Source organism: Ursus maritimus, unplaced genomic scaffold, assembly GCF_017311325.1.
Source record: "Ursus maritimus isolate PB19 unplaced genomic scaffold, ASM1731132v1 scaffold_8, whole genome shotgun sequence".
Lineage (NCBI taxonomy): Eukaryota > Metazoa > Chordata > Mammalia > Carnivora > Ursidae > Ursus > Ursus maritimus.
In genome coordinates, this window is record NW_024426996.1 from 32,480,369 (window position 1) to 32,503,018 (window position 22,650).

At 32.7% G+C, this 22,650-nt stretch overlaps 1 protein-coding gene across 1 annotated transcript in view; it reads left to right on the plus strand.

Annotated features, from left to right (window-relative positions):
* Positions 1-11,651: 11,651 nt before the first annotated feature.
* TECRL (trans-2,3-enoyl-CoA reductase like) overlaps positions 11,652-22,650 on the plus strand; it is a 97,756-nt gene continuing 86,757 nt past the window's right edge. The window contains exon 1 of the mRNA XM_008701500.2: positions 11,652-11,885. Within this exon, the coding sequence (XP_008699722.1) occupies positions 11,652-11,885 (234 nt within the window). The remainder of the gene's footprint in view (positions 11,886-22,650) is intronic.

Genomic DNA, 22,650 nt, shown 5'->3' on the forward strand with positions numbered 1-22,650 from the left:
TAAGTATATAAAATGGCATTACAAAAAATGTGGCAATTTTATTTGCTGTTTGTGTTCCTACATTGGGGCACATCAGAATACCTATCTATGTATCTATCTATGTTTTTCTGAAGTGCATTTTGAACTTTTGTTAACATACTTTGAAGAAAGAAAAGAACTATTTCCTTCCTTCTATATTAAAAGCAAGCATTATCTCAGGGCGCCTGAGTGGCTCAGTCAATTAAGCATCTGCCTTCAGCTAAGGTGACGGTCCCAGAGCCCTGGGATCTATGCTGCATTGAGCTCCCTGCTCAGCAGGGAGCCTGCTTCTCCCTCTCCCTCTGTCTGCGGCTCCTCCTGCTTGTGCTCTCTCTTTGTCAAATAAATAAATAAAATCTTAAAAAAAAAAAAGCAAGCATTATCTCATACCATATGACTTAGTCATTTGCTAAATTAACGGTGACACAATCAAAATAACACAATGTGCTGGAAGGTTTTCCACACGATGGAACTTTCAAAGTGCAACATGACCTAGCACAGACAGTTGAAGATTATAACTAATGATAGCCAGATCATTTATTAAAAATGTCAGTTTATTTGTTGCAGGTTGGTATTAGATCTTCAATTAAAGTATAAAATTATTAAGTATTTAATTATTTTTAAAGTGTGTAAATACTAAGAAAACTATAAAAACATGTATTTCAATTTTTAAAAATATATACAGTAGAATATACAATGTACATTTGAATGTATAGTTGAATATGAGAATTAAACAATATTTTTCAAGTGAACTTAATTTTTTTCTTTATCAAATTTTAACCAGCAGAACAACATCCTAAGACATAAACAGGTCTTTCCTGAACTCCCTTCAAACACAGAACTTATGAATCTAGGAAAAGCAACATAAATGGAGATTATCTGCTCTAGTAATCTAAATAGAATAACTTTAAAAATTAGCCATACTTTATAAAGTTGAAATTATAAGTAGTGCAGAATGAAGATATGATTCTGAGCAGCTTGCATATATGATGAATATGTTGTTTTACTGATGTAAAACTTCAACACTTTATGTAACATAATACTGGCATCTACCATAAAGCCACTAGAAGTGAGCATATAAGGGATAGTAATGTTAAAGAGAAAATTCCAGATCTCAACTTTCTGAAGCAGCCATTAGCACTAGGTTTTAACACCCCAAAATATATTGTCATTCTGCAAAATGTAAACATTCTTTATTTTAGTGTTAGGGGAATAGTTTCATGACCCATGTGTTTCTTACTGTATCAGATAGAATATTTATTATCCATTCTGTATCAAATCTATATATTTCATGTCAACATTCTATTTAATATTATTCTTTATCACAGTAACTAGATTAGTAGACCATTTCGTTTTGCCAATTCAGTAAGCATCAACACAGAGAAAATAAATACCAAAGAATGACGGGTTGATTTTCATAAGAGAAAAATGAGTATTTTGAAATTTGATGAAAGTACTGCCATATAATTATGTTGTGGATTAGGGAAAAAATGAGAAGCTGTCAGTATAATGCATTAAATAAAATATGCATAACTTAGTTAAAAGAACTATTTCATAATTACTTATAAAACTTTTTTAAACAGTTGTGACATATAAGCATTTCTTTTAGTTAAATTGTTGTTGGCTACATTAGGTAGTCAGTATTTGTTCTCAAAACTGAGGTGGTTTACATCCATGCTGTTTTTTCACTTAATTTTACGGAAATTCAAGATATCTATTTAGATTGACAGCCAAGGAATATTGGCTCTTCTCTATTATCCTCTTGCCTAATGTAGTCGGCCTGAGAAAACAGGAAAAAAAATCCTAAAAACTTTTTTTTGTTTTTTTTGAGAGAGACAGAGAGAGAGAGCAAGCGAGCATGTGCGTGCCTGTGCATGGGGATGGGCAGCAGAGAGAGAGGGAGAAAACCTTAAGCAGGCTCCATGTCTAGCATGGAGCCCCAGCATGGAGCCCCGTATGGGGCTTGGTCTCACCACCTTGAGATCATGACCTGAGAGGAAATCAAGAGTCCGTCGCTTAACCGACTGAACCACCCAGGTGCCCCTCCTAGAAACACTTTAAAGAAGAGTCAGAGGTGTGAAAGAAATCATGTCTAGTCTAAAAGTTTTGTCTATTCTCCCCTCTACATCAAGAAAAACTTATTATATATAAACATATATAAATATGTATATAAATATATATATATATTTGATTCTGATAGATACAAAACAGCTTTCTCTTAAGATTACTTTCAAGAACAATAATCTATAGCACATTTAAATTGCTTGCCTCATATTTAATTTGTTCAAGATACATTCCATAAATATTTCTTATAAACCTACCATGTTGCTGGCAATTATTCTTGGTGTCGAGGATATAAGTTAAACAAAATAGACTAATTCCTACTCTGTGGAGCTTATATTCTAATGGAGAAAGGATAAAAACAAAGAATTGCATACTTAATGTGTCAAATGGTGATGTGCGTTCAGAAGAATTAAAGGTGGATAAGACCCAGACTTGTGGCCAGTAGGGATGGAGTGATAGGAATGTCCTCTCTGAAATGGTGATATTTAAGCAGAGACCCGAAAAAAAAAGTTTTTAAGTACTCCTGCAAATATCTTCTACAATTAGGGGAAACACAGCACTTCTTTTTATGACATTTTTTCATAGTTCCTGGTATCCTGTATAAGGTAGTTGGTGCAATGTGAACTTTATAATAATTTTATGGTAATTATTCATTTCTATAATTTATTGAGTGCCCTTTATGTGTAGACTGCACTAAACTATAAATGATGTAATGTCATAACAGTGAAAGCCATTGTACTAAAGACGAGCCAAAGAAAACTACTAACACATTTACCAGGAGGTCAAGAGTTGGAAGATGTCGCAGATTCCTGGAAAAGTCCAGATTGCTATTATTATTATTATTATTATTATTATTATTATTATTATTATTATTATTATTATTATTATTATTATTATTATTATTATTATTATTATTATTATTATTATTGTATCTAATCTCATGGCAAATGAGGAATCATTTTAAATTAAAGATTTGTACCCTAATATACTAACCATTCATCTCTTTCAAGTGTTACATAGCATAACCTCATTTATAACAAAAATACTTATTTTTAAATAGCTACAAGCTTAAAAAATAGTAACAATGATAATACAAAGAACACCTGTAACCCAGATTTGCCATTTTTTGACTTGTGTGTATATACTATATTTTCCTAAACTATTTGAAAGTTAGTTAAAACGTCATGGTCCTTTCCCCCTAAATAATTCAACGTTTATTTCCTAAGTACGCTCTCTTTCATAATTATGATAAAATTACCTAACTTAGCACATTAAATCTTTATACAATAATGTTATTTCATATATAATCCATTGTTTCTTCAATTATCTCAAATTCATCTTTTTTTTTAAGTATAATTGACACACTACCCTGTTAGCTTCAGGGAAACATCATATTGTTTCCATATTTTTGTACATTATGAAATGATTCTCATGATAATTCTAGTTAAGATGTCACCATACAAGGCTGTTATGATATTACTGACTAATTCCTTATGCTGTTACATATACATTACATCTCCATGACATATAACTGAAAGTTTCTACCTGATCCCACCTCAACTCAAGAATTAAATATTAATTATTGTTCATGTTTCTTGAGTCTTTCTTCATTTGGAGGAGTTATTTACTCATTGTCTTAATTGTAACTTTTGGAGAATTTAGTACAGATGTCTTGTTTTATTTTTATCTGATATTTTCTTATGATTAGAGTGAGCAACTATTTTTGGGAGGAATAGTACAGAATCAATATTATGTTCTTCTTAGTACCTTATATCAGGGGACACAAAATTACAGCTTATTGCATTTTTGTTTATGTTGTAGTAATAGATCACTTATGGTGATGGCTACCAAGTTTCTTCAGTGAAACATTACATTTTCCTTTGTATTTAGTGATTACTTTATGGGGAGATATTTAAAACTATGTAAATATCCTGTTTCATTGTCCATTGAAAAATTTTTGCCTGAAAAAATTTTGTGATGGTAACAAAGTGGTGTATTTGTAATTCTATTATACCTTATTAGTTGGTATTCAACTGTAAAGAATTCCCATTGTTGGGACACCTGGGTGGCTCAGTTGGTTAAACGTCTGTCTTCCACTCAGGTCATGATCCCAGTGTCCTGGGATCAAGCCCCATGTTGGGGCTTGCTTCTCCCTCTGCCTCTACCTCTGGCTCTCCCCCGCTCATGATTTCTCTCTGTCTCTCAAATAAATAAATAAACAAAATCTTTAAAAAAAATACAGACTTGCCATTGTTCACTATTATGTGATTATATAGACCACCAGAAGATACATTAGCCTGGATTTTATATCTTCCTGATAAGTGATTCCTCTTAATTCATCCAGTGTCACTCCATTCTACCAGTGGAGACAGTATGGCAGAGTTAAAGTATGACTGTTTTTGACTGGATCATCCCTTCCTAATATAATCAAAGGAATATTCTGGCCCACATACATTCCCACCCAATAATGATATTGACTGTACTTATTAACATAAAACTATATTTATACATCTTCTTATACTGTCTTTAGCATATTTTCATTTCCATTTATTAATTTATTCATTAAACTTTATTGAATACCTGTCATTTTTACACACTAGATGCTATGCTCTATTATTTCAAAAATAGATTAAGATAAATTCTGAAACTTTAAGAAAATGCAATTCTTTTATGAAATTGCATATTATACTAAATCAGAAGACAGAATAAAATGACTATTCAGCACAGTGCAGTTTAATTTTCTTATATAGCAAACATAATGGCCCTTTACTGGTCTGCTTCAGTCCTTAAAAAATTATGTAACTCTAGGTATCATTATGGCTCAAGTAAAACCCAGAATAGCTGTGATGTAGGAATGCCAGTCAAGCAACTCATGGGGCAAACTTAGAGTGAAAAAAAGCCAGAAGAGTGTGAGCCTATGTATTTGTCAGGGCACGTTATGTTTACCATTTCATTAAGAGTAAGCCCGCCAAAGAACAGCGCCAATTGCTCTAAATCATCACACACACACACACACACACACACACACACACATTCATTTGTACAAACAAACATACTCACAGATAGATGATATTGTATGTGAAGGATCGCTAGGTTTTGAAAGTGTGTCGTTGAAAAATGTGTGTGTCGAACATTTTGCAGTCACAATTATATTTTAAGCATTGAACGTAAAGATAAATAATAGGCCCCTATATATATATGCTTAGCTCTGTATATGTATGTGTGTGGTCATGAAAAGTGATGCCAGGAAGTGATTAGGAACTTAGACTGGTTTGTGACCACTTTTTGACTATCGCTTTGGTCAAGATACTTAAATTCTATACGTCAGTTTCTGCATTTAGAATAAACGCCGTCCTATAGAGTTGCTATGTGGATAAGCATGGAGTACACTGCCTGGATCATAATAAGCCTGACATGAGCTTTGGCTGTTACTCTCTGAATACCAAGGACTTCAGCATAGACATCTTTTCTTTTTCTAAGTAGATTTAAACTATGTAAGTCTTGTGGTATAAGATGTATCAAAATGAAAACAATATGGCAACGCCAGAGAATCGTAAAACAAGATACTTCAAATATTGATAGTCAATCTCTCTGCTTCCAGCTGAAAATTCACTTTGAACATCTCAGGCCTTATTACTTAAATTTATTTAAATATGCATTTAAAAACTTGAATAATAATAATAATAATATTGTTGAACTTTAAATTATGAGGATGGTAAATACCGTCACTCTGTATGCTTCATTCTCATTTCTCTGACGTATTTTACGTTTTCTTGAAGATCTATGAAAGCAAAGAAATTCACCTGCTTCAATCCTACCACCTGAATGAAAAAATCAGCTACATGTAATAAAAAATTAACAAACTGAGTTCTTGATTCTCAAACTCAACCTTAGATTTTTGTTTGACCATGATTTCCCCACAACTTACCAAAGTAGAGGGGGAAAAAAGTTCATAGGAAGTATTGAATTTTGTTTCTCTTATTTCTTTTTCAGGTTCTTTTTGAATGTTATGATTAAGAAGCTTTATAGTTCACACCACTCCTGACAACAAGTCCCTGAAAGAGGGATGAGAAGTAGGCTTGGCCTCAGTTCCCAAAATAAAGGGTAGCTTGTGCCAACACACATCAGCGAACAACTGCACTCTTAAGACAGGCTCTGGGGAAGGGCAGGCCTGAATGATCTGGAAACTCTCCAGGAATGATTCAAAGAATGCAAGAGAGGGCATAGCCAACTACTCTAATAAAAGCACAGTGTGCAATTAAGGGAAATGAAGCAGGCGAAGCTGAATTAGAGACTGAGACTGAATGGTTTGTGATGAGTTTGTAATTTATATAAATGATTCAAAGGAAACATTTTAGTAAATACTCAAATCAAAATTAAAAAAGTAAACACAAGATAAACTGAAATGCATGGTTGGCTTGAAACTATGAAATAAAGTCCTGCCCCTCTTTTTCATTTTCCTCTTCCATGGAAATTTTAATTTTACAAAAAACCTTGAACCTTAGACACACAAGATGAGCCTATGTTTTACTCAATTTTCTTTAAAAAAAAGATTAAATCTCAGTCGAATGGATGTGCCTTTCAATAAACCATTAATTTTATCATAGTCTTGGTGAAGAACAGATATTTTCACTCCAGTCTGATTTATTAATCAATAATCATGTCACAGATTTCACAGTACATTTTTACAAACATTACTTAACTGCCCAATAACCTTGTAAAGGAAGGACTATTATGTAGATTTTATTTCTACTTCTTTGTTATGGCTGGTTTTAAACAGGAAACAAACTTTTAAATATTACTTGGCTACAATGTAGTATTAGTTTCAGGTGTAGAATTTTGTGATTCATCACTTACATACTGGAATTTAAATAAAAAACTTTAAAAAAGATAAATTAATATTACTTGGAAATCATAGCTACAGGGCTCATTTAAGATCATGTTGAGAATGTACTCATTTCATGAATGTTATAACTACTATTAAGAGAGGTTACCCAGTTTATCCAATATCACACAGCACACATTGGCAGAATTAGAGTAAGAATCTACATCTCTTTCTTTAATACCAGAGCTCTTTCCCGTATGTTTCAGCTACACTGTCTTTTTGAATAGAGCAACTATTATTTATCTGTAATTTGAAGTGATGCATTTATCATCATTTTTTATTGATAATTGGTTCAGATCAAATATCCTAATCTGTTTATCAAAAATGTAAAATGGAAGCTTCATGATAACAACATCTGCTTTTCTCTTCTGTCCCTTTACTTCTATTAAGAGTGATTTATTTCATGTGACCAAAATAGTTTTTTAGTTATTATGTATATATTTTTTCAATTATTAAGTATTAGTTGAAATGTTAACATCAGTGATTTTAACCACTTAGTAGTTTCAGGACTTCCAGAAGCTTGTATAATAGATCAGGATATAAAATATTATTTTGGGAAAGTTCATATCCTCTGGGGACTCAGAAAATAATTTATTTTTTTATTACTAAGGTTCTTCCTATCTGCTTTTAGCCTGCTGATTCAGAGCCCATTTCATAGTTCATTGGTATCACTAAAATTGGGAAAATTGGAGAAAAAATAAGACCATATAAACTTCACAGGGGAAGAGGATAATATACTTGCTGATCCATAGGGGAGTCAATGGAACTAGGTTAGAACACTGCCTGTCACTGTGCTTATTATGAATAAATTTCATTTTCCTGTGAACTAGTATTATAACTATTCAGGTTTAGAAAGGTAGAGAACAGAAATAATTTGAATTCTTGAGTAGGGTGGTAGAGTGAAGAAAGGCATAGAACTGATCTGGGGAGACATAAATCTGATTTTGGAGACCAACACTGAGAAAGTACATTGTAAGTATATATTGGGAGCGCCTGGCTGGCTCAGTCAGTACAGCACACGACTCTTGTGAGTATATACTGAATGCCTTCTGTTTTTCAGAAACTTCTCCATGTACTTCATATGCATTGTCCTATTTGATTTCATCAAAATTTCATGAAATTTATAATGTTATCAAAATATGAGGATAATGGAAAGCTTGAGATCCTATAACTATTTAATTACAAGTAACTTCTTGAGCCCATACTATTTCCACTAAACAATGTTATTTCCTAGACACATGTTGCTTGTTTATATATTTACCTAGATCCAAGAATGGTGTACCTTGATGTTTGATATTCTGCTCATGTCTTAACTTCTTAAACTCTAATTCTTTGTAACTAATATACAAGATTTTTCCATAAGCATTGACATAAAATGTCCAGAACAAGTGGTTTGTCTTTTGCTTCCTATACTCCTCAGGTTTAGTGTCTTCCAGGACTTACTCAGGTGAGATGTAGCACTGATTAAAAGCATAGTTTTATCATGAGGACCTTCCTACTATCAAAGATGTTCTTAAATTCCAGTGACTACCTTATTGTGATACCATTCTTTAATATACCAGTTTAGAAGGAAAAACTTCACTTATATGATGATTTGTTTATTCAACAAACAATGCTGAGTACTTACTATATGCCAGGAATTATAGTATGCCTTAAAGGTAGAGTGATGGACAAAACCAGGTCTCATCTCTGCCTCATGAACCTTAGGTGGGTGACACAGTTCTTGGTTAAATGTCACAAACATGTATAATGACTACAATTTCCATTGTTTGAGTAGTCTATTGACAACAAATGTTAAATACAGAGAATTGAACTACTCTCTAGAGGAAGGAGTAACAATCATTTATCCACTGATGGGCATAAGACCCTTCCTTTTTTCCATTTTTGCCATTGATTCAGAGCAAAGGTATATCAGTTTTGCAAATTTCCAATCCTATGATCTTATGAGAAAATCCATTGTTAACATGCAGATATTCAAATTTGAAAGACTATGATTTAGAGAATACACAATGCAATTTTGGAAACAAATGGAGCATCTATGATAAAAACTGAACCAAGACACAGAAAATCCAGAAGAGCTCTCACAATACTGAAGAACAAATTTGGGTGACTGACATTACTCAACATCAAGACTTACTATAAAGCTACAGTAATAAAGACAATGTGATATTGGCAAAAGAATAGACAGATCAATGGAATAGAATAGAGAGCCCAGAAATAGACCCACACAAATATAATCTACCAATTGTAGGCAATTCAATGGAGAAAGAGCAGTCTACTCAACAAATGCTACTAGTACAACTAAGCACCCACATGCAAAAAGAATATGAATCTATACGCAGACCTTAAATCTTTCACATAATTATGCTAAGCGAAATAAGTCAGTCAGAGAAAGACAAATAGTATATGTTTTCACTCATATGCAGAATTTAAGAAACAAAACAGATGAACATAAGGGAAGGTAAAAAAGCGAGATAGAGGAAGCAAACCGTAAGAGACTCTTAACTATAGAGAACAAACTGAGGCTTGATGGAGGGAGATGGGCTACATGGGTGATGGGTGTTAAGGAGGGCACTTACTGTGTTGAGCACTGGGTATTATATGTAAGTGATGAATCACTAAGTTCTAGTCCTGAAACCAATATTACATTATATGTTAACTAACTAGAATTTAAATAAAAATTTGAATAAGAAACGGTTGGAACAAATTAAGTTTACAGGCAAAAAAAATTTTTTCACATAAATTAACACAAAATAGATCATAGACCTAAATGTAAAATGCAAAACCATACAATTTCTAGAAGATAATATAGGAGAAAATCTAGGTTATCTTTGGTTTGATGATGACTTTTTAGGTAAAACACCAAAAGCATGATCCGTGAATGGAAAAAAGATAAGTTGATAATGGTTGTCTAAAGGGCAAATTGATGACTGAACAACGTGTAAGTGGATCTCTATTGCATAATGTTTGGTCAAAATTGCAACCCAATACATTACTTCGTTTAATTACAGAAGTACATATTAGGGGTGCCTGGGTGGCTTAGTCGGTTAAGCATCTGCCTTCGGTTCAGGTCATGATCCCAGGGTCCTGGGATTGAGCCCCACATCTGCCTCCCAGCTTAGCAGGGAGCCTGTTTCTCCCTCTCCCTCTGCCCCTTCTCCTGCTTGTGTTCTCTTGTGCTCTCTCTCTCTCTCAAATAAATAAATATCTTAAAAAAAAGAATACCGCAAAAAAATTATTTAAAAAAGTAAATATTAGCCTCATATAGATATATAGATTCACCCCATATTATTATTTTAAATGGGCTCCCAATACGAGGTTTGAACTCATCACCCTGAGATCAAGACCTGAGCTGAGCTCAACTCGGTGGCTTAATGGACTGAGCCACCCAGGTGCCCCACACAGCTCTGCAATTTTAGTCATTTTGCTTTTCATGTCATCATTAAAAATAGCATCTCAAATAATTTCCTGTAATATCCCTTTGAATCAGTGACAATATGCTTTGAATATTTTTCAGTTGTGTTTTTTTTTTTCTTTTTAAGATTTTGTTTATTTATTTATTTGATACATATAGAGAGAGGGCACAAGCAGGGGGAGCGGCAGGCAGAGGAGAAGCAGAGTCCCTGCCGAGCAAGGAGCAAGGAGCCCAAGGGGCACTCGATCCCAGGACCTGAGCCAAAGGCAGACATTTAACCAACTAAACCACCCAGGCATCCCTCAGTTGTGTTTCTTTACCAGATATACTGGTACCCGGGTACTTGGAGTCTTTTTCACAAACCCCTCTTTCCACGTTGTTTAACATTTTTCATTGCTTATTTTGAGATTATTTCAATTTTCTATAGTTTGGTATTGTGGTAAATGTGGTGTTTAGTACTAATTTTGTACATATATTCAAAGATTTTCCAATAATATGTAATGTTTAGAAATGTTAAAATGAAATTTACTTCTTTCTCCTCAAGTTATAAAATGGCTTTCTACATATTCCAATCTCATGGATGACTTGTCATCTTTCTCTTCCCTGTACAAAGTGAAGAATTCATCCATTTGTATCATATATATATACACATTTCTATATATAATATATAATATTTATATTACATTATATTTTATGTAGCATGTTTGATATTTATATATCAAATATATACTTGTTTATATATTTACATTTATTTACATGTATTTAAAACATGCCACAAATCTTTATCTTAGGCAACATTTATAAACAATTTTGTTAAGTAATAATGCAATAGGTGTTTTTAAATTTATCTGTAAGATAGCCATACGCTAATTTTAAATTATGCTAAATGTGAATGTGTGAATAATAATATATGTACTTAAAGATTAGTGCATACAGAATTCAAAGATAATAAAAAGTCTTTCCACTCTTTTCTTGCTTTGGAATTTCAGACACTAGTGACCATATTAAGAAGCAGAGATAAAAGAAGAAAGCAAGAAATAATTGGAACGCTAGTAAAGTAATCCTCTACACTGCCGCAATTTACAATAGCGTGTTATATATAGAAATAGATCAGTCATTGTTTTCAAGCCTGCTAAATAAAACTGAACTCTTGGAAAGGCATGGCACTTGACCTTTCCCGGTTTCACCAGCAGTATTTAAACTGGTGCAAGGCAACACACTTGCAAGTGTCTTCTGTTGACATGACAGATTCTTTTGCTAGTTCACACAATGTTCAAAAGGCACAGGTCCCTTGCTTCGGAACGCAAGAGAGAAATATTTTCCCGGGGAGTTACACGGTCCATGCTGAAGAATGACTTGAGAAACTTTCACTGTTTGTCCCAACTTGTGCTCTCAGCAGGGCCTCTAAAATCAGCTCCAGTAGTGAAACATGCAAAAACTGTGCACTTTGAGATTGAAATACTCGATGCTCAAACAAGAAAGCAGATATGTATTGTGGATAAGGTAAGTTATATTTGCTCATTAAATTTCTCTTACCTGCGCAAAGATTATTGATCACTTGATTTAATGCTGACAAAGTTGTATGAAAATATATTCCTGGCTTTTAATGTTAGTTTTATGAATGGTAAGATAGATACTTCATATATTGTTTCAGTGACAATATTTATTGTGTCTTTCGTAGTCCGTTTAAATGGTAGCTAATAATTATTAGGTTCTGGTTTTTCTTGCTAACTTGACCATTGTCTAGAGGTAAAATTTCCAGTGCTCAACTTCTCAGCCTACATAACAAAATTTCTCTCTCCATGTACTTCATTATATATTCAAATTATCATAGAGTTTTATTAGTGCTCTTAGAAAATAGCAAGCAAAAGTTGCTAAGTTTACTTAAAAATGATATTTAGCATATATGATAAAGTCTAGTCATTTAAAAATTATTTAGAGTTAATTGTCTTGAAAAATGAACATCTCACTTTTTATGAAAAGTTTACTTATTTCAATTTTACAATGTTTAAGTTCCTAAAAAACAGTCTTGCTTATTATGTTACACTTCTATATTCATATCACAGATGTTTCACTCAGGCAAGATAAGATACATACTTACCTAGGTTAGAAAATTAACGCCTAAATATATGTGTACTTTGTGGGTATACATATGTGTATATAATATTTAAAACATACTCAGTTTTTCATAAGTTTGAAAAGTCACTAGTAGTTTAATTTATTGTGAAAGATTGATATTTTTAAAAACATATCTTCATTTACTTTGCTATAAAATGTTAAATAACTTTTTTCTGTTGTTCTAAAAATAAAATTCAAACACTGATTTCATTTAACTATACCTATGATTCTAGGTAAGAGGGAAAGAGACAAAACTGTTTACTGCATTTAATTGCAGATCGTACATACTTTCTTACTTAGTAATTATAACACTATGGCCAACCTATTAGTTGGCTGATATTAACTTTTATTTACAGACTGAAAGAAAAGAAAAAGAACTTTTACAAGTTCATACAGGTCATAAGTGGAATGCAAGAGTTTCAAAACTATTTCTATGCAATTCCAAGTCACATTCTTTTTCTATAGTACAACTAGAATCATATATAAATGATGAAAATGTATTACTAATAACAGAATTTTAACTTATGAATTTCATGCATGTTACAATTTACTTCTATTTTAGTACCTCAATAAAGTTTTTGGATTTTTTTTTATATCATACAAGAATAAGTCAAACAAAACAAAAAATCATCCAGAAGTTGCTGATGTTTGCATTATGTCACTTTTGAAAATTTAAAACTTATAAGAAAAATACAATTAAATGAAAGGAAATAAGGTAATGAATGGAATGGATATTAAACTGGTCAAGGATTCCCAAAGACCAAGATTCTAAAATGGGACTGGTTTTTGTGTCCTTTCTGACATGTATCTTAACCTTGATGCAAAATCCACCTTAAAGTAATGAGAACCTGCTAATGGGCTGCGAATTATTTTTCCCATACATTTAAATTTTGATATTGAGATTGTATTTGAAGGTAAAAGATGGAGGTTTATATTTTCAGTTATTTCTTAAATTGCAATAAATAAGTAAATAAATAAATAAGCATGCAGAAAGCCAGCATTCTTTAGCGATAAGGATTTGCTTAGGAATTTTGGTTCAGAAAATTTTGCTTGCATTTGAATAGTCCTGGTAATTGCATCTCCAGTGGCAAACTTTGGGGAAACTCAGTAGGCCAACTAGGGGATTACTTCTGGATTCCACACCGCCTTTATTGCACAACGACACCGTGTGATGTGTATCTTACAACACAGAAGTGTTTGACTTGTCAGGAGAACTGGATTCTGTTTTGTCTCATTTTTGTTTTGTAATTTGATAAATTGTCTCAACGCAAGACATTTAGAAGAAAAAAAATCTGTATTCATGTAGATTTTTTTGTTCTATGACTCCTAAAAGTTCAAATTTGTAAACATGAGAAAGATTGATTTTGTTTGTTGTTCAAGATGCTGTTTTCCTTTGACAAAGTAACAGCTATTAGCAGCAAGGTCATGTTAAGTGCCTTTCATTGTGCTTGGCACTACTCAGTATACTAACTAAGTGTTGCTTATGACTGAGTCCCTGTCTTTCAGTACGTACTGTGTTATAAAGCAGTAGAAATTACAGGTCGTGTTCTTTGGAACTAAGTATATCTGGACCGAATCCCTGCTCCATCAATCATATTTATCAAGGCTCAGGCAAGTCGCTGAATTGATGATCCCCGTCACCTTATTTAGAAAATAGGGTAATAAAATCTATTTTGTAAGCTTAGACTGAAAAGTAGGATTAATATATGCAACATGCTTAGCATGGTGCCTTGAACACAATAGGGATAAGATATATTTTTCTTAGTTTTAACAATCACTTAGAGAGATAAAATTAACGTGCATAAATATTCAAGAAAAAATAAGTGATGAGCTTTGTGATACTGGCAGAGTTTAAATTTAACTTCTTGATAATTGTCCATTGACATGAATTGTTATAATGCTTCGATTAGATATAAATATTCAAAAACCTTGAGTGGAATGTATGTATTGTAGTAATACATGCTGACCTCTAGTAGAAATTTAGTTTGTATCTAGATACTATAATTTAAATTTCAAAATGGACAAGGTATCTACTAAAGATATTCATGAAACAAAGCACTGAGAGAATTCCTGGGGTTAAAGAAGATATACTGAATCATGTTCTTTTACTTAATGTCATACACACACACACACACACACACACACACACACACACACACCCAAAAAGAAACAAGCCAAAACCTGTTGCGTTCACTACCTTCTCCAGCTTCTGCCCCATTTCTCTGATTACTTTCATCCTGTTCACATTGTAATATTGTCTCTTCTCATTCTATCCTAAACCTACACCGTTCAAACATTTACCTCCATAACTTGTCAGAGTTTGAACTTGCCAAGATCGCCAGTGAGGCGGTGGTAGATTCCTTGCTAAATCCAAAGGTCAATTCTCACACTTTATTTTAGTGTATCAGCAACATTTGTTACTGATAAGCATGTCCTCGTTATTAAAACACTTTTTCTATGTGAGTTTCAGAATAATAGACACATATTTTAAAAACTTATTTCGTTGCTTCTCCCTTTCCTCTTGCTGCTGCTTCATCATCTGACTTAACTAGGATGGACTGTCAGTAACTCGGTCATCAGAACTTCTGCCCATCTTTACTCATTCATCTTATTGTGTCCCATAGCTTAGAATATGATCTATCGATGACTTATAAATATGTAACTGCAGCTTCTCCTTTTCTCCTGAACTGCAAATTCATTTATCTATGTACGTATACATCTATGTATGTATCTGTGTATGTATTTACTTATGCATCTATCTATGTATCTATTTATGTGCTACCTATCCATCTATATGGACATTTACTAGGCATCTCAAACTTAGTATATCTAAAACTGAGCACTTGGTCTCACCCCCAGATTTTGTCACAGAGTTTCCCAAGTCAATAAGTGGCAACTACATCCTTCAAATACCTCAAGCCAAACACTTAGAGACATCATAACTCATATCTTAATCTCACACCCCACATACAATCCATCTTCTCAGTGGTACTTTCAAATATATCCAAACTGACAAATTTTCACCACCTCTACTGCTAGCACTCTTAAATCTTTCCTCTAACTTCTGTTCTTAGCACCTTCAGAATATTCCTTACATAGAAACCAGGACTAGTATGTTTTTATACCAAGTCAGATAATACCATTTCCTACATAAAATTAGTCAGTGTCTTCTTTAGATCTATTTAATTGTCACTTTTTCTTTGGGGGCTTTTGTTAACTACTTTTTTTAAACTGTAAAATCTGCAAGTATTCTCTATTACTCTTCCCTGTTCTATTTCTTTACTACTACTTAATACCCTCTAGCATACTGTTTATTTTTCCTTTTTCATTTTGTTTATTATTTGGAGTACTCCTGGTATGCCAGCTTCACAAAATCTGGGATCTGTTTTTTTTTTTTTTTCATTCCTGTATATCCAACATTTAGAACAGTGGTTGGCACTAAGACAGTATTTAACAAACACGCACAAAGAAAGGTTTAACCAACATGTATTGAATAAATGATGCCTGTTCAAGAATGTGTAGTTTTGACAATGCACTCATGTTTAGCAGTGATAGTTTTGGGATGAAGGAGTAGGATATTTGAAAGTAGTTTTTGCTATTTTCTAAATCAAATTATTCTTGAAAAAATATATTCACAGAAAAAGACATTTGATTGAACCATTTCCTTAAATGCCGAAATTCTTCCTGGTTTGCTCCCAACAAAGATGTGTAAAATTTAACTTTGTATTAGTGTACAATTTACTCACAGTCATGTTCAGATTATAAAGAGCTAAAAAGTTTTTCATAAGGCAGACAATGAAGATGGGGATATTTATTTAACTAATTTAGTTACGTCCTATATGTGATTAAAATAATATGACTAACCAAGGATGATAAGATGGAGAGCTAACTTAAAATGTAAATATCATTCTTTTTTTTAATTGGAACATAGAAAATATATGAAAAATAATTTTTAAAACTTCAACAATGAGTTATTTTCAGTTGCTCACTATCCCTGTCTCACTTCTATTTTGTAAAATGTCAGAAGCTTATCTAGTGATATATTGATGATTCAAGAGCACAGCAAGAACTCTAAAAGCTAGGATTGATAAATGTTTCCAATATCTTCCCATTCTTTTTTCTTTAATCTTTTCTCCAAGGAACTTGACCTCAAGAGCCCTCTTTCTCCTATTATTTTATTTGCTCTATGTCAAAACTTTAAAAAGCATTTCAAAGACTACTTGTAGGAGCGCACTTACTGTGATGAGCTCTGAGTGATGTATGGAATTGTTGAATCACTCTCTTGTACACCTGACACTGATAAAACATTGCATGTTTAAGAAAGACACTTATAAATAAAAGAAAGCAACTCAGTAATTTTCCAATCCTTCTAATGGTAAAAATATCAGTTTTTACCAGAAAATACTAGAGAGAATTACTGGGTAATCAGACTGAATAAAATTGCACTTTTAATACGTTCGTTAGAAATTTTGAGAATTCTTAATTTCTAATATTGTCATTTAATATTTTACCTTGAGCAGCATGCACCTAAGCATATATATGCCTCAATTTGCTCATTTATAAAATGAGAATGGCATCTGTCTTAAAATATCCTCGTGGCAGTTTTTAGAATTTCATGTGTATACAAATGGCAATATCTTATTTTTCTTCCATTCCTCTCCCTCCTCCTCCTTCTCTTCTTTTTTTTCCTTCCTCTTTTCCTCCTCTATCATTCATCTCTTCCTCCCATCCCTGTCCCCTTTTTCCTTCCTTCCACCTCAGCCCCCTTCCTCTTATTTCTTATTGTGAACATATGAATCTGACTGTTTTTATTTTGTTTGGACATAATCCAATATCTCTGCACTTTATTATTATTTATTGTAAAGAGGATTTAAGTATTACTATTCATCTATTTATAAAGGAAGAACAGTGGCACAGAGACTTGAAATGAAGAACTTAGTGTGCATTAGAACCAAGCTTTGAACTGGCCAATATATGTTCTGGGCTTTGCTCTTAACTACTACACACTACCACTTAACAGATACTGATGACTAATGACATTAATGATACTAATGATACCAAATTCTTATGTTCTCTTTAATTTCACGATTGGGACAGAACATCTGAATCTGACTCTGACTTCTGATACAGACAATGTGTTTCAGGACAGAGGTGCTATTTTGTTATCTTTTCTTTTCAATTTTCTTTCTTTCTTTCTTTCTTTCTTTCTTTCTTTCTTTCTTTCTTTCTTCTTTCTTTCTTTCTTTCTTTCTTTCTTTCTTTCTTTCTTTCTTTTTCTTCTTTCAATCCCCATCTTCTTTTTTTTCATGTTTTAGTTTATATTTAAATTTATTTAGTCAACATATAGTGTAGTATTTGTTTCAGAAGTGGATTTTGTGACTCAGCACTTACATGTAACACTCAGCGCTCATCACAAGTGCCCTCCTTAATACCTATCACCCATTTGGCCCATCTCCCACAACCTCCCTTCCAGCAACCCTCAGTTTGTTCTCTGTAGTTAAGACTCTCATTTATGGTTTATGATTTGCTTCTCTCTCTTTTCGTCTTTTCTTTCCTATATGTTCACCTGTTTTGTTAGAGGTGCTACTTTTGAAAAATGTCTATTTCCCTTCCATTTGATATGAAAGAAGTTTTCAAAGCTTTGTTTCTATTTTTTATATGCAAACATAAAATAGCATTAATTAACATTCAAACCTAGAAATTAAAAATATCTTTGAAGCATCTTTAATAATAAATTAAGCAACAGATATGCTTAAAATGTTTATATCATTAAAAATTAAGGAACTGAAATGAACGATTCCTCCCCAAAGAGGTAGTTAACATAACCATTTTCTATGAGCCCAGAGGAGCCTCAGTGCCTACTCCTCTTTTTGGATATACTTGGAAATTCCATAATACGACATGAAATTCTAATTTCAAAAGAATCAGTGTACTTTGATCTTAATATATTTTAGTATCATCTGTCCTGACTTAGATTTGTCTCAGAAAAAGTGAACCTACTATATTTAACAAATACATACTGCCGTGAGAGGCAATGTGGTGCAGTTGTTTATACACAGAAGTCAGACATTTGTGTCTGCGTTTGAGCCGTGCAAATTATTAATGTTTTATCATCTTAACATGTTACTTAACTACTCTAATTCTTGTTTTTATAAGTAGGGTAAATACCAAATCAAAGTAAAGTAAATATCTATCTTCTGGGAGAATCTAGGGCTTTTATATTCTTGTAAATATGAAAAATACAGCAATGTGTCCACCACAGCATTGGTTTTCCTTAAACGAATGCTGTATTTTAGATAGTGGCAGTACATCAGTAATATTATTCCACTAATGTGGAAACATAATTAAATTAACATTTCTATTATAACTGTAAGAATTCAGTCATTTTTTATGATAGTCATTATGGTTCCTTTCTGAAATGATTAGGAAGCATTAGAATTAGGAAGTATGGTCACTGGGGCCATGTTTGTAGCATCAGTTTCTAGCATCCTATATCCAACTATCATACCCCAAATAATATGCCCTGGGTACTTATACCATGATATATCATCAAAGATGCCAATGGATATATAAGCACTGGACATCAATATATAGTAAAGAAAAACAAATATCCTCTAGAAAACTATTCATGAATAACATTTATAAAATAAGTATAAACTATTAGGTGTAATCAATTAAATTATGTCTACATTTTTCCATTTTCCAAATATACCACCATGTAAGAATACTGTTTTTGCTTATGGTGAAGCTATTAAGAAGATGTTATTTTATCTCCTGTTGTCTAGTGTTTTATTATATGTTCAAGATAATGCATTAACTGGACCAGATGCAATTCCTATTCTCATAGATACTATTCTTTCCAGTGGAAGCCAAACACTGTATAAGTAATGTTAAGTGCAAAGATACCTACACAGTGAGAGGAAACAAGGTAATCTGAGGTGGTAAACAAAGGGAGATAATCCGTGAAACAGGAGAATCTCTTTGGAGGAATGATGTTTATGTGCGGCTCAGACAGTGAATACAATGGAAGAGAAATAGGAGTATATGACAGACACAGGAGATAGAAAGAACAGAACTTGTTTGCTTGTAAAAAATAAGAGCCAGGGAAGATGCAGGTATGATGTTGAATTGCTATTTGAGCAACTGAGATCCTGAGAATGGTATAATTTACTGAGTCCTTTTTGTTGGCTTTTATTTGTTTGCTGCTTCTTTTTTTCTCTTTTTTGAGTTTTTATTTAAATTCCAGTTAGCTAACATAAGGTGTAATATTAATTTCAGGTGTGAAATTGTTTGCTCTTTTGTTTTTGGTGCAGGCAAGTAGAGAAGCAGGTAGGAAGCAAGAACTCAGTTTTATTCTCTTTAAGTTGGAGGTCTTTGTGAAATACCCAAAAAGAGATAACCTACAGGCATTTGGGTATGAAGATCTAGAACTCAGGAAAGTGGTCATGTTTAAATATGTAGACTTGGGAATTACAAAAGTATAAGTGGTTCTTGCAGCCATTGTAGTATAGAAGATTAAAATTTAGAAAGAACAATATAATGAATAAGGAAAGAACCAGCAATAAAGGCCTAAGGAATTCCAATATGTACAGATCTTAAATAAAGGGGGGATTAAAAAGGAAAATAAGGAGATGTTTCCGGAGAGACAGAAGAAATATGGTAACTCTTTACAGAAACCTAAGAAGAAATATTTGAGTGAGAAGAGAAAGATCAGTAGATGCAGCTAAGAAGCACAAAGAAATACTATAAGTACCCCCTGTATTAAGTGGGGTAGTATTCATTGTTTAGTTTAATCAGACCAAGTTAGGTACAATGATTTGGAGGGAAATCCAGGCTAGAATGCGGATGACAGTATATGGGTAATATGAAATTTGAGTTTCCTAGGAAGCCTTTCTTCTATAAGGCAGCAGAAGTCTTGAAAAACTTCATGGTCTCAAACTCTTCATTCTTCAACTCTATATTGACTCGTAGTCTGATTCACATTGTTTGGTTTATTTTCTACCCTTTCTTTATTATTCCATTTTTAACATTCTATATTACTCACCAGCTCCCCCAAAATACTGTAATTTCGATTCTTTGAGTCTGGGTAAAATTTGATTCCTCTGCCCCGAGTGTTCTGTCACAATCTTCTGTCTAATTCACATCCATTCCTCATGAACAAATTGAGATGACAACTTTGTGTGCCACTTAGGATCCCCGATAAGCAGATATCTTATTTGTCCCAGCAACAATTGGTTGAAATTTCCATTATATAACCTAGTAGTTAGAAATGAGCTTTTGTAAGCTATCTTAACAATTTGAAAGATTAATTTTGTGCTTGTTCAAATAATTTTTTAAAAATAAGAACTATAATTAGTTTATCAGTATTTCACTTTTTCTAACAATTTATTTCATTGTATTTTACAAATGTATGATAGAAGTTCTTAAGTTGTGGTATTTTGTCCTACATAGCTTGGGAAGCATTGAACTGGATGACATGGAAATAACCTAAATGCTATCGTACAATAAATATGTCTTGGATGCAAAATTAGAGCATTGTCATAGCCAGACTCCTCTTGGATTTAATTCTAAAAATTGTATATTCTTGACAGACAAGGTATAATAATAACTTCCAAATATTTGAATTGTAAATATAGAACAAAAATATAGCTGATATAACATGTTTTTAGATCAAAGAAAGTGAATAAACCATGTTTTCCTTGGAAATGTAAAGATAGGGTGAAAAGAGAAATGTTAACCACTAGGGAAGAAAATTATGAGGGGACTATTATACTATTAAAAGAAATCCTGTTTCCTATTAAGTCAAGACTGAATTAAGATAGTTAATTTTAGAAACACATGTTTAAAAATGTATGTAAGACATAGAGAATAGTCTATGTAAAGAACCTAGCAATGAAATTGTGACTACCATTGACCTTTGAGCAATTTGGGGGTATGGGGCACTGACCCCCATGCAGTTGAAAATCCATGTTTAACTTTTAACTCCCCCAAAATTTAAGTACTAATAAACTACTATTGACTGGAAGCCAATAATGTAACAGTTGGTTAACACGTATTTTGAATATTATATGTATTATATATAGCATTTTTACAACAAAATGAGCTAGATAAAAGAAAATATTATTAAGAAAATCACAATGAAAGGAAATACATGTACAGTACTGTACTGCAAAAAAAATCTCTGAACAAGTGGCCCCACATTGTTCAAACATGTGTTATTCAAAGGTCAAATGTATATCCAAGAAAGACATGTTATTCAAATTAGACAAATAATTACTTAATGAGTAGCTATTATACTTTAGATTACTTGAGGTTAAAAATTAAAAATATTTCCTTACCCTGATATACATGAGTCAAATTGAAAAGATACATTACACATTTTAAAACAAATTATAACATAGGAAAGAGCATATGCAAGTTTAACACAAATTATATTATGAAGGCTAGTTAAAGAATACTTTTTCACCTGATAAAGGCATGAGGATGAGAAAAAAGCTAAATTGAGTGGAAGGAGGCACTCAGAAGGATTTTAAAAATATATATGTTACAATTAATTAGCATGGGTGAGTTAGAAAGAACATCCCAGGGGGGCACCTGGCTGGCACAGTTGGTTAAGCCTCTGCTTGGGCTCAGGTGATGATCCAAGGGTCCTGGGATTGAGCCCTGCATCCGGCTCCCTGCTCAGAGGGGAACCTGTTTCACCCTCAGTCCCTCCACCTGCTTATGCATGCATGTGCTTTCTCTCTCTCTCAAATAAATAAATAAAATGAAAGAAAGATAGAAAGAAAGGAAGAAAGAAAGAGAGAAAGAAGAAAAAGAAAGGAAGAGAGAAAGAAAGAACATCCCAGGAAGAATTAACATATTGAAGGTATCACAATCCCAGATTTCTACTACAAAGCTGCAGTAATCAAAACAGTTTGGAAATAAATAAATAAATTAATTAAAAAAAAAAAAACCCAGTATGGTATTGGCACAAAAATAAACACATAGATCAATAGAACAGAATAGAGAGCTTAGAGATAAACCTACACTTATGTGGTCAATTAATCAAGGACAAAGGAAACAAGAATATACAACGAAGAAAGGACAGTCTTTTCATAAATAGTTTTGGGAAAACTAGACAGCTATATGCAGATGAACGAAACTGGAC